Below are 16,554 nucleotides of genomic sequence, written 5' to 3' on the forward strand. Positions count from 1 at the left end.
TTTTTTTTTAATCTATGGCATTTTTTAAAAAATTAGATGGAATGGCTATGAAATCTATAGATATTAGGAAGGGGCATCTAAAACGATGGCTCACAAATGACAGGATCCAAAAGCATGCTGGGTATGCTAGAACATTGGGCTGAATCTAATCATATTCAATTCAATAGAGGTGAAAGTAAAGACTTTGGATACCTCTACAAACAAGAGATGAGTGTGACCAAGTGACTGAGTACCAGTTTTACAAGATAAAAAAGGAAAGATGTTTTAAGTAGATCACAATCAAGGTATAAGGTGAAATTATTATATGACATAGGGTAGCTAGGTGGCACAGTAATCAAGCCTGTAATCAAGAAAATGTGAGTTCAAATCTGACTTCCGGCACTTAATAGCTTTATGATCCTGGGAAAGGCACTTCACCCTGTTTGCCTCAGTTTTCTTACCTGTAAAATGATCAGAGAAGGAAATGGCTAACCACTCCAGTATGTCTGCTAAGAAAACCCCAACGGGGTCACAAAGATGTATGCACCACTGAATAACAACATTTTAAGACAATCAAAAAATTTATGTAAATTTAGCATCCATTGCAAGACAATATTAAATACTATAGAATAAAGTATAATGCTATAATTGAGCCCTGATCAGTTCACATCTGAAGTATTGTGTTAAGTTCTGAACATTATAGGAAAGACATTGGTAGACTAGAGAATATTCAGTGGTGAGTGACAAAGGTGATCACATTTTGAGGTTAAGGGCAATTTCAATATCATAGACCATATAGGATCTCATGAAGGATTTGAGGATGTTTAGCCTGGAGGATAAAAGTCTTTGATGGGACAAGATAAGTACGTTCAAGCGTTTGAAGGACTCTCACATGAAAAGAGGACATTTTTTTTTTGGCTTGATCCAAGAGGGAAGAAAAATCTAGGGCAATGAATATAAGCTGTAAAAAGGTAAATTTAGGCTTTAGGAAAGGGAAACTGAGTAACAATTTGAGCTTTCCCTAACTAGAGTGGGTTGTCTCTGTAAGTAGTGGGTTCCTCCTCTCTTGAGGTCTTGAATCAAACTTTGTAGACAGATTGTAAAGATATGTTTTTCTCCTTGTGAAGAGGCACAAAAAGGTGGTTTCAAGGTTCCTTCCCATTATGAAAAGTATGTGATGTTTCTAAGGCAACTCTCTCATATTAAGTTGAAGAAAAGTTGCCAATCTGCATTGATAGACTTTTTCAAACAGGAATTTACAGCTCCTGTTTCTACGTATATCCCCATTCTTAGTCATCCTATTCTGGATTCATCCTTGATTTATCAGTGGCCTTTCTCATACGTGGTTCTGATCTCTCTTCCTTTTTGCAAAGGTAGGAGACAATGGGTGTGAAACACTGGGTATACTTTTCCTCTCAATAGTGTGCAAGGAAATAGAATTCCTTTTCTGTGGGGGGAGGGGAGGGGTGGACTCTTGGCAAATACATCCTGGAAAAGGTTAAATGAAATTAAATTAATTTAAAGCCATTGCCTGTTAAGATCCAAAAATAAGATCAATTTACGAGATGTTTTTCTAAGAACAATTAGCAAGTATTTGAGAATTTGCTACAGAGGGATACAGAGTGAACTCATCCCTGACTTTTCATTTAAATCTTCTCCAACCTCTTTCTGACAAAATGTTGTACTAATACCTTGTGAGAACACAACCAATCAATGAATCTGCTAAGCACTGAATCTGCTAAGCACCTACTTTGTACCAAGCACTTTTAGGCCCTGAGGATAAAAAGACAAAAATGAAACCCTCAATAAAATGCAATTTCCTTCACTGAGCTTACCTTCTGTAAGAAGAAACCTGTGTACATTCAAAAACAGATGAATTATAGACAAAGTAAATCCAACTCTACTTTTTAGAAAGGCACAGTCAGAGAGGTGGCAGGGAGAATGAGGAGGGGAGGGAATAGATCTGAAAATGCCACATGTGAGAGGAAACATTTACACTAAGTTTTGAAGGAAACTATGATTTCTAAGATGCTGACCTGAGGAAGGAGCCCATTCCAATAATAGGGGTCAGTTTGGGAGAAAAAAACAAACAAGGCACAGAGATGAGGGGTTTAGAGATCATGTACTTTGAGAAGAGGGAGTTAAATAGCAGCTGGCATGTATTATATAGATATAGAGAAATATACATGCAAATATATACAGATGTGCATAGTATATACACATATGTATATGGATGTATGCATTTTTTTGTTTGCTTCATCATCATAGAGAGCTCCTAATGAGGAATTTCCTCTACCAATGGTGACCAACACCTTTTGTGCAACTCATAGTCTCAGAGAACATCCTGGATGCATTGGGAGATCCACCCTTTCAGCACCATAGAGCTAGTGTGTATCAGAATCAGGAACTGACCTCAAAGCTGAGCTTTTCTTATTCTGCTTTCTGTCATGTGTGTAGCCAAATACAAGGTATACGGAGAGTCAACGAGTAGATCAATTTTGCCAAAGCATGGGGCATGCAGAGTGAGTGGAGACACGTAATGAGAGCGAAAATGGAGGGTAGCACTAGAAGAGAGAACCTGAATTCCAGGCACAGGATTCCAGTGGTAGGCTGGTCATATATTCATAAGGATGGCGCCATCATAAGGGAAGTCTAGGGACCCAACTAATATCCACACAGATCAAAGGAGAGGAAGATCACCAACTTGTCAGTGGGTTTGTCTGTGAAGGATTGATGGAAAATGCAGAAAGAACTGTTTTAGAGGTGAAAGCATGGCAGTCAGGGTTGGGGGAAGGGTTGAAATCTGCACTCATGAGCCTGGTGAAAGGCAGATTCCAGTATTAGAGAGAGAAAAGCACAGGATTTCGACCCAGAAAACACCTTTCACAATCAATCTAGTCCAACCCTATCTATCAATTTATAGATGAGGAAACTGAATTCCAAAGAGGCTGAGGGATCTTCTCATGCTCTGCTCAGCTGTGCATGTCAGACCCAGGACTTATACCTGTAATTTCTGGTGCCAAGCACACCACTCCAGCCCCCAGCATTGTGCTTAGAATCTTTGCTGTACCCCACCCCTTTTCCATTCATCCCTAGGGAGTACTGGCTTATCACCTGTGGCAGCAAGCACCCCAAGCGTCCTCAGGGTGGCTGCCCATACAGGTTCTTGGATCTGCTTTGATAAAGGAAAGCAACTCAAAATGGGTTAACAAGCTTACTTTAATCAGTCAAACATGTATCATTTACCTACTTCAGGGGAAAAAGGTCAGCACCCAGAACTTCAAAGTATACAGGCAGAATAATCAAGACAGAAACAGATCAAGTAGACAGCTTTCTAAACTGTCCAGCCATTACATCCATACCAAATCAACATCTGGGTTTCAACATTTGGGTTTTTCAAAGCCGAGGGGCTCTGGACAATGGCTTCCCAGAATCCATATCAAATCACAGAACACTTCTCAAAGTGAGCCCCAAAACAAAGCCTCTCATCAGGGCTTATATAGCCTTCTCCTGGCTCAGAGAATGTAACAAACCTTATTGACTCACTGGCCAATCAAGAAGTATCTACTGAAAAACAAGCCTCCCACCCCAGGCTACAGGTGCACTTTAGCCTAGGGGCAGGGAAGATCTTTAAGTTTACATTCCCATTACTTCACCTCATTTCAACAGCTACTAGAATGTAAAAAGAACCCTGATGAACAATCAATAAGTATCTTTAAATACTTGTGCCAGGCTCTATGTCAGGCATAGCACAGACTTCAAAAGTATTAGCTTCAGATAAACAAAAAAAAATGATACACTGCTATGGTTTTGAGGTCCTCTGGAAGCATGAGACTTACCTTTTCTCCATTGTGATTAACCTATTATTTTTTTTATTCTTTAGAAAGCATCAACTAATAAGTATGTAATCTCCTCAAAAGAGCAACCAGGTGGCGCAGAGGAAAGTTCTGGGCCTGGAGTTAGGAAGACTCATCTTCCTGAGTTCAAATCTGGCCTCAGACACTTATTAGCTGTGTGACCCTGGGCAATTCATTTCACTGTTTACTTCAATTTCCTCATCTGTAAAATGAGCTGGAGAAGGAAATGACAAACAATTCCAGGACCTCTGGCTCATACTAGGTGCTTAATAAATGTTTACTGAATTAAAATGAATAAATACATTTTTCAAGAAAGTGATTTGGAGGAAAGCAAAGGCTTCTAAAGGGCAAATTAAGATGGAAGAACATCTCAAGCATAGAGAGGTGGCCTGTACTCTGGTGTGTAGATTTATGTTAGAGGAACAGCAACGATGTCAGTTTGACTGGTGTGGAATTTGTGCAAAGTGTAATAAGTCTGGAAAGTAGTTTGGGCATAGATTGTGAAGAGTAGTCATTAGCTAAACAGAGGAGTATTTTTTTTTTTTAGCATACAGGCAATTGGGAGCCCCTGAAGTTTATTGAGTATAGAAGTGATCTGATCAGATCTACACTTCAGGAAAATCAATTTGACAACTCTTTGAAGGATGAATTTTAATGAGGAAAGACTAAAGATGAAGGATCTTTTGCAACAAGCTGGGGGCAAGTGATGAGCGTCTGAACTAAGGTGTATCCCTGAGAGTGAAAAGAAGGAAAGAACAGGAACCAAGGTTCAGAAACCAAGAAAGTTGGATCCTGGAATCATAAAGAAAAGGGCCATGGGGAGAGCAGAAAAAGAAAAAAAAAAGAAAGAGGGAATCAAACCACAGGCAGAACATATGCTTTATTTTTGTCTCACTTTGTTTGGTCTGCTGTTTCATAGATTATGTATTTTGGGTGAATCTGCATTTGCCTGCCATGACTCAGGGTCAGTCCACTATGGATAACTGTTGGACTCTTACCTTTATTTCCAATTGCTATAAAGGCACATCTTAGATTTCCCACTTCCCACTCAGCTGGAATGCCAGCCTATGAATTTCTATACCTTCTACAAAGTCAAAGATTCCAAAGTACAGCCCACTTGCAGGGAGGATAAATTAATCATTTCCATCAACCATAGCAAAGAGGTGAGTAAGTGTTGGCTACACTAAACATTTAATTTCCCCAGCTGGATTGCCTGGCAGTGTCTTCTCTGCATATAACACTTGTCACTGTGGTTTAACCGCATCTCTAAAATGCATTTACTTATGCCTCGAGCTATCAGGTGACCTTGCTTGTTAGTTCTTTTCCTTCTCTGAGAAGAGGAGGTAGGGGAAGTTGGGATGTTTAAAGGCTAGCCTTGGATAAATGTGACAAATGGCAGTCCTACTAAAGTTGGAAGCTGAGAAATTAGTTTATCTATAGACTCTAGAACTTTATTATTTAATTTATAATCTCCTCCCCAGATCCCTAACTAGGTAGGGGAAGGCAGGGCTCTGCCCCAGGGCAGAAAATTTTCAGGGCTTTGGGTTAGTACCTGGAGCTAACCTGGAACTTCTTCCCTTGCCATAAATACCCTATCCATAGCAGAAAAAACAGTATTCTTTCCCTTTGTGGATCTCTTTCTCCCCTGCCCTGTTCTAGTCCTGGAAATGTTCTCACACTCACTCCTTGTTGCCCCAAAACTCTTCCTTTTCTTACCCCACTCAACTCCTTCTCAAATAGAAGCAACATTCATTCTCTCAGATGGTCACATGCTCGGCAGGACAGAAACCTCTGGGCGTACCAGGGTTTGCTTCTTCTCTATCCTGAATCAGCATTCCCCACCCTCACTGTCTATCACCATTACCCCCCACCCCCCAAAAAATAGTGCTTTAGCGACAGCTCTATGTTATACTATCTCATTTATCAACTTAGGCTTCTTTTTTCTTTTCATTTTCTAAAGACTTTGGGTTGTCTTTGGTTTGAGCAAATTCTGTATCACAAACTTCCTCACCTAAAAACTGATATAAAGAAATGAGGAAAATAAATATCCATGCACCACCAAGATTAATCCTTCCCAAATTAAAAAGAAGAGGAGGAGGAAAAGGAGAAGAAGGAGAGAAAGGGAAGGGGAAGAGAAGGAGAAGAAGAGGAGGAGGGGGAGGAAGAACAAAAAGAGAAGAGAAATTCCTTAGAAGCAAAAGGTTTGTTTGAACGAGTCCTAAATTTGAAGTGACAGGACCTGGATTCAAATCCTGACTCTGGCATTTTGTGTGGACCTTGGTTGATTCACCTAAAATCTCTTGGCTTCAGGGTTCCCATTTCTAACCAAGAGGCAGACAAAGCAGGATGAGTTCTTGCTCTAAATCTGTTATCCTATAATCTTAGGGATTTAACCACTCTGGGCCTTAATATCTTCAAATATAAAATGAGGGAGATGGATTAGATCAGTGGTTCACATTTAGTGACACATCTCCAAAAGCCTTTTTAGAACTCTTAAACTCATTATCGTTCACCTTTCCCTATTGCTATAGAGGACAGTCCCTCCCAGTCCCTCCCAGTTCCTCAGGCTCACAACCTAGGAATCATCCTGGCCTCAGTAGTGTTCAGCATCTATATCCAAATGGTCACTGTCACTCCTTGTGCGCCATCTCTTGAATATGTCCCCTACTCTCCCTCTCACCTGGTCTGTTGAAATAACTGCTGGTCGGGGGGCGGGGGGGAGGGTTCTCCCTGCCTCAAGTCTCTCCACACTTTAATCCACCCACCCCTTCAGTCACTAAAGTGATTTTCCTAAAGTACAGATCAAATCTTGTCACACACACCCCGACTCAATAAACTCCAATGGCTCCCTATTGCCTTTGGGATCAAACACTAGAAGGCTCTGATTTATAGCCAAAGCCCTTCATAACCCAGCTCCCTCCTGCCTTTCCATTCTTTTCACACCTTACTGCCTGACATAAATTCTTTGATTCAGCACATTAGGTTTCTGGCTTCTCCACAAACAAAACACTATCGCTTGACTCTGGACATTTTCTCTGGCTGTCCCCCATGCTTGGGATGCTCTTCTTTCTCAACTCTGACTACTGACCTCCCTGGATTTCTTTGAAGTCTCAATTAGAATGTGCTTTCTCTAGAAGCTGTTCAGTTCGTTTCAGTTGTGTCTGACTCTTCTTGCCCTCATTCAGGGTTTTCTTGGTCAAAATACTGGAGTGCTTTGCCATTTCCTTCTCCAGCTCATTTACAGATGAGGAAAACTGAAACAAACACAGTTAAGGGACTTGCCCAGGGTCACACAGCTAGTAAGCATCTGAGGCCATACTTGAACTAAAAAAATGAGTCTTCCTGACTCCAGGTCCTACAATTTTTCAACTGTGCCACCTAGCTGCCCCAACTGTAGCCTTCCCCAACCCTTCTTAATTCCAGGGTATTTCATCTATATTGTGCATATGTATATGTGTGTGTGTGTGTGTGTATATACATATATATGTGTGTGTGAATACATACATATATACACATTATATACTACATGTACATAAATATTATATATGTATATATGAATATGTTTGCATATTATCTCTTCCATTTGATTGAAAGCTCCTTGAGATCAGAAACTGTTTTTGTCTCTTTTTGCATACTAAGAGCTTAGCACAGGGCGTGGCACTTAGCAGGAGCTTAATAAATGTTTATTGATTAATTTATTGGTTATTTGGTTTACCAAATCTTGGTGTGATTCATGACAATAATCCAAAGAGTTTATGCTAGAAATTCTTTAATGGAACCAAAAGCAATCAATTGAATTGTAAATATGATATATTAGAGGGTGGTGGTTGACATTGATGGTGTTAAGGGTTGACAGAAGAGAAAACATTGGAAATCACTGAACTGGGGGATGTCTGTGGGCACTTCTATCTCTAATCTCTGATCTAAAGAAACTCGTTCTGACTTCAGAGGGGATGGTGGTGTCAGCAGATTCTATAATCTGGCCTCCAAATCACTCTCTTTCTTTGCAGGAATCACTTCAGAGGCTTTCTGAGTCCTCTCAGTTAAACATAACATATCCTTGCCATAAAAGTTATTTCGGTCAGAATCTATAGATTCCAGTTGCTTGCTTGTAAGCAAAGAGCAAAATAAAATGCTAATTATAGACCATACTTTATATAAGCAAGATGAAGGAAGAAGGATGGAAATATTCCTATTACTCGGGTGACCTGGGTTCAAAACTCCACTTGCACTTCAACCAGCTAGACCAATAACCCAATAAACATGTATTAAATACTCACTAAAGGCCAGACACTGTGCTAAAAGTTTGGGATTTTTGAGTCCTATTCAACTGTTCGTGACCCCATGTGAGGTTTTCTTGGCAAACTGGAGTGGTTTGCCATGTCCTTCTCCAACTCATTTTACAGATGAGGAAACTGAAACAGACAGGGTTAAGTGACTTGCCCAGGGTCACACAGTTAATATAAGTGTCTGAGGCCAGATTTAAATGCAGGAAAGCTAGTATTCCTGACTCCAAGTCTGGCACTAAATTCACTGTACCCACTACCTGACCTAAGGGCTGGAGATACAATTAATACAAAGAAAGGCAGTGTCCTCAAGGAGATTACAATATAATAAAAGAGACAAAGCACAAAAGAATGCAGGAAACAGGGAGTGGCATACCTGGCTCAGGGGTATCTTTTTCCAGGGGGATGAAACTAGGCAGAACAGCAGAGGCACGATGGTGTGAGCTGAGTCTACTTTCTATCCTCTGTAAAGGAAGGCATTGGGAGAAGTATTCCTCCCTACAGCCCTCCAATCAGATGGGATAGGAAGCTGAGCGAGCTGTTATCAAGCAAGGCTAGAGTTTTAGTAGCAGAGTGGTGAGGAGAGAGATGAGTCTATCCTGGGAAGGGCATCTTGTTCCCTGGAATTAAAATCAGGCAGGACAGTATATGTAAAGTGAGGTGAGGTGAGAGTCCCACTTAGACCTTAAGCAAGTCCATCTCTGTGGGCTACAATTTCCTCATGAAGCACCACGGGAAGCTTCTTTAAGGTAGAAGACTCCTTTTTGGGAATCCATGTATCTGCAGTTCCCAGTGAAACATCTGGAACAAAGAATAAAAGTTTAGGGATGTTTAGGTGGCACAGTGAATAGAGCACCAGCCCTGGAGTCAGGAGGACCTGAATTCAAATCCAACCTCCGACGCTTAACACTTACTAGCCATGTGACCTTGGGCAAGTCACTTAACCCCAATTGCCCTGCCTTCCCCCCTCCAAAAAAAAAAGGCAAAAAAGAAAGAAAGAAAGAAACTTTTATTGATTATTTAATATTTAACCTGGGGAGGCAGTGGATTAGATGACCTTTATGGTCTCTTACTAGCTCTGAATATATGATACCGTGATTATTTTCCTCTTGCTTGTGTGGAAAGGAAAGTCTTCTAAAAAATCTTTTAAGGTCATAGCCATAGTTGAGAGCAGTGGGACGGTCCTAATTGTAGGACGGGTAGGCACAGGACTCTGATCAAGGCCAATTAAATTTAAAGGGTGCTGATAGCACTTGCCGTCCTTCATTAGTCTAGAAATAATTAAGATTAGCACATGGTAAGAATAATTAGATCAAATAAAAAGATACAGGACTACACCTAAATTTCCTTCTCTGGAGAGAGATAAGTTTCTGATTCTCCTGTCTTGGCTTAACTGATTCATCCCAGTTCCTCCCACATACTACTTTGCTCAGCAACAATTTTCAGTGTCCTAGGATTTCCTAGCCCACAAGGAGTCTAACCAAACCCTCAATATATTTAGGGACTCATACATGCCAATTGACCAGGTACATTTCTTCTTGTCTTGGAATACAGAAGCTTTGGTCAATGAATTTTCTTCACTTTTAGAACTGAAAGTTTTCAGTCAGAAGGATGTTCCTTGACTTCCTAGTCTAATGCACATTGGAAGAAAAAAAATAAACTCCACAAGAAGTATCCCTTCAACATTTGCTTGAAGAACTCCAAAGATGAGGAAAATTTAATCTCCAGAGTAATCACTTTGACTTTGGAAAGGAAGGAAACATTTACTAAACACCTGAGCCAGTCACTATACTAGGCACCATACAAATGCAATCTCATTTGATCCTCATGACAATACTGGGAGGTAGGTGCTATTATTATCCCCATCTTATAGTTGGGGAAACTGGGACAAACAGAGGTTAAGTGACTTGCCTAGTGTCACACAGCTAGTGAGTGTCTGAGGACAGATTTGAATTCAGGCCTTCCTGACCCATCCAGCATTCCATCTACTGTACCATCTAGCTACCTCTATCTTTAATTACTAGAAAATATTATATTGAGCTGAAATGTGCCTCCCAGGAACTTTAACCCATTGATCCAAATTATCTTCTCTGAGAACAAATATAACAAGAGTAATTACTCTTCCATATATCTGCCCTCAAACACAGGGAACTATCATTTCCCTCCTCCCCTACAACCCTAGGGGAAAAAAAATCATATTTTATACAGGATAAGTTAGATTGCTCAAGAACAGTTTCATGCATCACTGTATTCTCTCCCTACATTTTGAGCCCTATTTCCCTTTCTCCTTTTCGCCAACCTCCTATATACGGGCTCTAGAGCTCTATGCATGACCATATATGATTTGGTATGGGAGATAAGGACTCTAATTCACCCTCACCCAGAGAACTTACAGAAGGTACTAAAGCACCACCAGGCCTTATGTTCCATTTTGACATGGGGTAAAAAGCAGGAAGCAGCAAGAATCCATATTCATGTTTGAAGATGGTCAAATATTTCCTCTGCATACAGATAAGCATACAAGCTCCTCCAATATTATCATGTTTAAAAAACTGAGACTTCCCTTGGTGTAGGTCCTTTCTTCAGTCTAGCTAGGCCATAACCCTCTCAAAGCTTGAGCATTGATGATCAATGGAAAAAAGATGTTACCACTCTTTCATTCTTGCTGGTGATGAGAATGGTCTTCAGATAGGAGATACACCATCTATCACCATGAACTTAGAGCAGAGATCACACTTGAAATTGTGTAGCCTCTCTCAGAGGTTTGGAGAAGCAACATCCAAATTCATATGAAGATACATGACATTCCATAGGATTTGAGTGAAGTACAGGCATAGTATATGCTCAGTAATGACATCAAAGAGCCCAGTTACATATTATATTATACTATGATACCATACTATACTATACGATATGATATATATGTTATTATGTGTTATGTTATGCTATGCTGTTATGTTATATCATATTAAAATTATTTTGTATTATATTGTATTACATATTATTATTATATTATACTATATTACAGCTGACTGCATAGTATAGACTATATATAGACTATAGACTCTTTGGTCTGGAAGTCAAGAGATATGAGTTCTGATCTCTGCTCTGCTATTATATTACCAAACAACTTTTGGCAACTGGACTTGGGTTTCTCATCTGCAAGATATCACCTTGAAATGTGGAGACAATGTTACATAGAGGACGAATTGCTGTATTTGGAGCCAAAGGACTGGGTTCAAACAAGCTCTTCCTTGGTGTCTTCATCGTGAATTATCAAGTCTTGCTTGGCCTCACTTTCCTCAACTATAAAATGGGGGGTGTTGGATTAGATGATCTCAAAGTTCCTTTCCATCTGTCATTCTATGATTTTTATGATCTTTATGACTAGATCATCTCTGAAGCCCCTTCTCTAAGAACTGATAACAGCATCATATGCTGTATTTTGACAACTGTAATGTGCTAAATCAAAATTGTTTTAAAACTTGACTCAGTTTTATGTTTAAAGGTTGATTAAAAATCAGTTGTTGTTTCTCTGCTTCTCTCCCTAGCTCACTGCCAGTAGAAGTGTTCCCAAAGCAGGATGGTGAGGGTTGGAATCAACGGATTTGGCCGTATTGGGCGTCTTGTAACCAGGGCTGCATTTCAAACAGGCAAAGTCGATATTGTGGCCATTAATGATCCTTTCATTGATATAAACTACATGGTTTACCTCTTCAAGTATGATTCTACTCATGGGAAATTTCAGGGCTCTGTAAGAGCTGACTATGACAGGCTGGTGATAAATGGAAGAGCTATTACTGTCTCCCAGGAAAAGGAACCTTCCAATATCAGGTGGGGAAGTGTTGGTGTTGAATATGTAATAGAATCTACTGGTGTCTTTACCACCATAGAAAAGGCTAGAGCTCACTTGAAGGGAGGCTGCAGACGCGTCATTATCTCTGCTCCTTCAGCTGATGCCCCCATGTTTGTGATGGGAGTAAACCATGAGACCTATAATAATTCTTATACAGTAGTTAGTAATGCCTCCTGTACTACCAACTGTTTGGCCCCTCTAGCCAAGGTCATTCATGAAAACTTTGGCATTGTAGAAGGACTCATGACTACAATCCATGCCACTACTGCTTCCCAGAAGACTGTAGATGGCCCTAGTGGGAAAAATTGGCGTGATGGCCGTGGAGCTGGCCAGAACATCATTCCTGCTTCCACAGGGGCTGCCAGTGCTGTGGGCAAAGTCATCCCTGAACTCAATGGTAAACTCACTGGCATGGCCTTTCGAGTCCCTGTTCCCAATGTATCAGTTGTGGATCTGACCTGCCGCCTGGAGAGACCTGCCAAATATGATGATATCAAGAGACTTATAAGGCAAGCATCTGAGGGACATATGAGAAATATCCTTGGCTACACCGAGGATCAAGTTGTATCCACTGATTTCATTGGTGATATCAACTCTTGCACTTTTGATGCTGAAGCTGGTATTGCCCTCAATGACTATTTTGTCAAACTCATTGCCTGGTATGATAACGAATATGGTTATAGTAATCGGATGTTGGATCTCATTGTCTATATGTCCTCCAGGGAATAATGCAAAGAGGCTGCGCATCCTCAAGATAAAGCAGAAGCGTTCTGCAGCCTGAATATCCCTGTGCTAAATTTCCTTCTTTACAACCACAGTTCTCACTCCAAGGTAGTTCCCTCCCACTTAATAGAGGGGAGAAGCATTGAGTCCTGTATTCTTTGCCATCAATAAAGTCAGCGCTGTACCCATTGAAATGGTTTTCTTTTTTCTGTTCTGCCCCCCTACAAAAAATATGAACAAGCAGAAAACAAAACAATGTTCATTTCTTCTTTCTTCATCTTTCTGTTCTACGTCCTTTATTTACCTACCCCTTAAAATGTCTTCTTCTCTCCTCCCCATTCCATGTTCCCACACCTCCTTCTTTCACATAAAAATCTGGTTTCAGGACTTCATTTACATTGGCGTCTAAATCATTAATAATAGCTCAGTTCATATCCCTGGTACTCTTTAAATTTTAACCAGATCATAGTCTTGAGTCAAAGGGGATAAAACACCAATCTGTGACATTTTGGACATCCCACTTTTGTTAGCCTGTTAGGGAATATGGGTCAGTTAATGATTCAACAATTATTGTGCTTTTAACCTTCCAGAATATACTAGGTACTGGAGTACAAAGACAAAAATAAACTGTTCTTGTCCTCGAGGAGCTTATATTCTAACAGAGGAAATACTGTCAGGCACATAAAGAAGATAGGTAACACAGGGTAAAATTAATAGAAGGTACTAGTAAGTGGAGGTTCAGAATCTCTGCCAATCCCTTGATTTTATACCTTTTCAGTCTGTCAGGCAAATAATTGGTTCTGGCTATGATTCACAATTTCTTTTATGAATCATTTCTGAGAAACTATAGTCTAGATCTACAATATAGAATACAATCCCTTTGAAAAACAGTACAAATTTTGAAGAGTAATGGACATTTCTAATAGCTTTGAAGCAGAATGATATATATATATATATATATATATATATATATATATATATATATGCTTTTATGCTTAAAGTTTTATGTATTAGAGGAGCATACACCCAGAGTCAAGAGGACCAAGATTCAAATCATACAATTAATACTTATTAGCTATGTGACCTTGGGGAAGTCACTTAGCCATTGTCTACTTCAGTTCCCTCATCAGTAAAGTGGGGACAATAGTAACACCTATCTCCCAGGGTAGATGTGATAAGAAAATATCTATAAAATGTTCTCTACACTTTAAAGCAGTATATACATGTTCCCTCTCATCATTATTATTATTATAATTATTATTCATGGAGACACATGTACTCTTACCAATTTTTTGTGATCATGGTTGAAGCCTCAAACTATCTCTCACTACACGGTGTAGTAAAGAGACTAGGATGTAGAGGTCAGTGGTGACCTGGATTCAAGTCATTTCTTCAACATTTTTAAGCTGTGTGAAATCTTGGAGTCATTTATCATCTCTGAGCCTATGATTAGTTCTTTTCTCTTTCCAATACCTTGTTTGTACCTACTTGTTTCCATAATGCCTCCTACATTAGACTCTGAGTTCCCTGAGAGCATGAACTTTCTTCCTTCTGTCTACACAGGACACATCACCAGCTAATAATCACCCAGGTCACTCTCCATATGTAAATGAATAAGCAAATGGTGGCAATTAGTCATGGGCAGGTTGAAAGAGGGAAAGAAAAATAACACTTTTTCAACTGTTAGCCAGAGCTCTAAGAAGCCATTTATCCACATGCAAAATATGACTAGAAGATAATGTATTCTGTGTAATTTAGGATGAGAAAGAGCATTCCAGGAGGGCACTGATGAGAACTGGGGAGGGCAGGTAGTAAGCTCCAAGATACTATGGTTGGCACCCCTTCAAATTTTCCACAATGAAAGTTACAGTTGCCTCGTAGCCCTCTTAATCTCTAATTCCAAAGGCCTCTGTGATGAACTACAGGTCAAGAAATGTAAAGTGTGGGAAGAATAGGGGATAGAGCTGATTTTGAAGTCTCAATAATGAGAGATCACTCTGAAATCCTGTCAAAGAAATAGTATGAAACAGTCGCTATGCGTGTCCATTTCTGCCCAGTGATACCAGTGAATCCCCATAGTGAGGCCATACTCTTTAGCCAGTCTGAAGTTGGGTCAAACGTCACATTTTGGTTATTCAACCACATCTCATTTGTGGGTTAGCAATAGTGTGTGTTCAAAAACAGTGAAAGAGGGCCCAAATTAGGTTCATATTGTGCTATACGCCAAGAGTAAATAACTGCACACACTTGCCCAGTTCCTGGCAAATGTTTTCACATCACCATCATATTATTCCCTTTGACTTTGTCCAAAAATTACTTCAGTCCACCCCCCTTTTTGGTAGCTTACCTGGGGATCAGGGGAACAGAATTAATGTAGCAGGATTAGCTAAAGCTCAATTATGAAATGACAAATTTGAACATATATTAGAACTAATAAAAATAACAATAGCTGACATTCCTATAACATTTTACAGTTTAAAAAGGTCTGAATTTACAGAAATCCTTTGAGATGATTGGTCAAATATTCTTGACACCATGTTATAGATGAAGAAGCTAAACTCGGACTAATTCTGCAAAGGGACCTTCTTTGTGCTTGTATAATTAGCATGAAGGTAAGCAGGGCCTTGGGCCTCCCTATGTAGGGCAATCTCTTCATCTCAGGATATTTAGAACTGGGAAGGTAATAAGATCTTAGATTTTGAGCTAAAAGAAACTGTAAACTGATGAACCCCTTGCCCTGGGGTTCTTAACATTTTAATGTTATTGACCCTTTGACAATCTCAGGAAATCTATAGATTTGTACTCTGAATAGTCCTTTTAAATAAAATATGTGTATGCACATATATGTGTATGTATAAATATGTACATACAAGTATATGCATATGTGTGTATATATTTGGTATATATGTGTATATTATGTGTATATGTATGTGTGAATGTGTGTATGAACATATATATATATATATATATAATTTTACTATTATATACAAGGGAAACATTTAGTTATCTAAATAGTAAAGAAAACTATAAGTACAGAGGCCCCAAGTTAAGAACTGAATTATACAGATGAGATAAACTGAGGCATGATTAGGTTAAAGTGACGCACCCAAAATCACAAGTACAGTAAATGTCTAAGGCAGGACTTGAATCTAGGCCTTTCTGACCCCTTTTCTAGCCCTTTCATCCAATAGGTCATCCAAACTTATCCCCTCATTTTACAGATGAAGAAAACAAAGCACTAAGAGGTTAAACTGTATTAGCCCTGGTCATACAGGTAGCTGTAATGGGAATGTAAATTTTAGAGATCTTCCCTGCCCCTAGGCTAAAGTGCACCTGGAGCTTGTTTTTCAGTAGATACTTCTTGATTGGCCAGTGAGTCAATAAAGTTGTTACACTCTCTGAGCCAGGAGAAGGCTATATAAGCCCTGATGTGGAGCTTTGTTTTGGGGGCTCACTTTGAGAAGTATTCTGTGATTTGATATAGATTCTGGGAAGCCATTGTCCAGAGCCCCCGGCTTTGAAAAACCCAGATGTTGATTTGGTATGGATATAATGGTTGGACAGTTTGGAAAGCTGTCTACTTGATCTGTTTCTGTCTTGATAATTCTGCCTGTATACTTTGAAGTTGGGGGTGCTGACCTTTTTCCCCTGAACTAGGAAAACGATACGATATGTATCTGACTGATTAAAGTAAGCTTGTTAACCCATTTTGAGTTGCTTTCCTTTATCAAAGCAGATCCAAGAACCAGTGTTGGCAGCAAACCCTGAAGACGCTTGGGGTGCTTGCTGCTACAGTAGCAAAGCCAGAAGTCATGATATCAGGCCTCCCACACCCTGTAAGAAACCTGCAGGG

At 39.7% G+C, this 16,554-nt stretch overlaps 1 protein-coding gene across 1 annotated transcript; it reads left to right on the forward strand.

Annotated features, from left to right (window-relative positions):
• Positions 1–11,705: 11,705 nt before the first annotated feature.
• LOC138163432 (glyceraldehyde-3-phosphate dehydrogenase-like) lies at positions 11,706–12,805 on the forward strand. Its single transcript, XM_069090905.1, has one exon. It carries the CDS (start codon positions 11,706–11,708, stop codon positions 12,705–12,707), a length of 1,002 nt encoding a protein of 333 aa, XP_068947006.1. The 3' UTR covers positions 12,708–12,805.
• The last annotated feature ends 3,749 nt before the right edge of the window (positions 12,806–16,554 follow it).

This window comes from Petaurus breviceps, unplaced genomic scaffold (genome assembly GCF_028583685.1).
Source record: "Petaurus breviceps papuanus isolate PSGF00001 unplaced genomic scaffold, PetGlider_PUasm1.0 188, whole genome shotgun sequence".
NCBI lineage: Eukaryota > Metazoa > Chordata > Mammalia > Diprotodontia > Petauridae > Petaurus > Petaurus breviceps.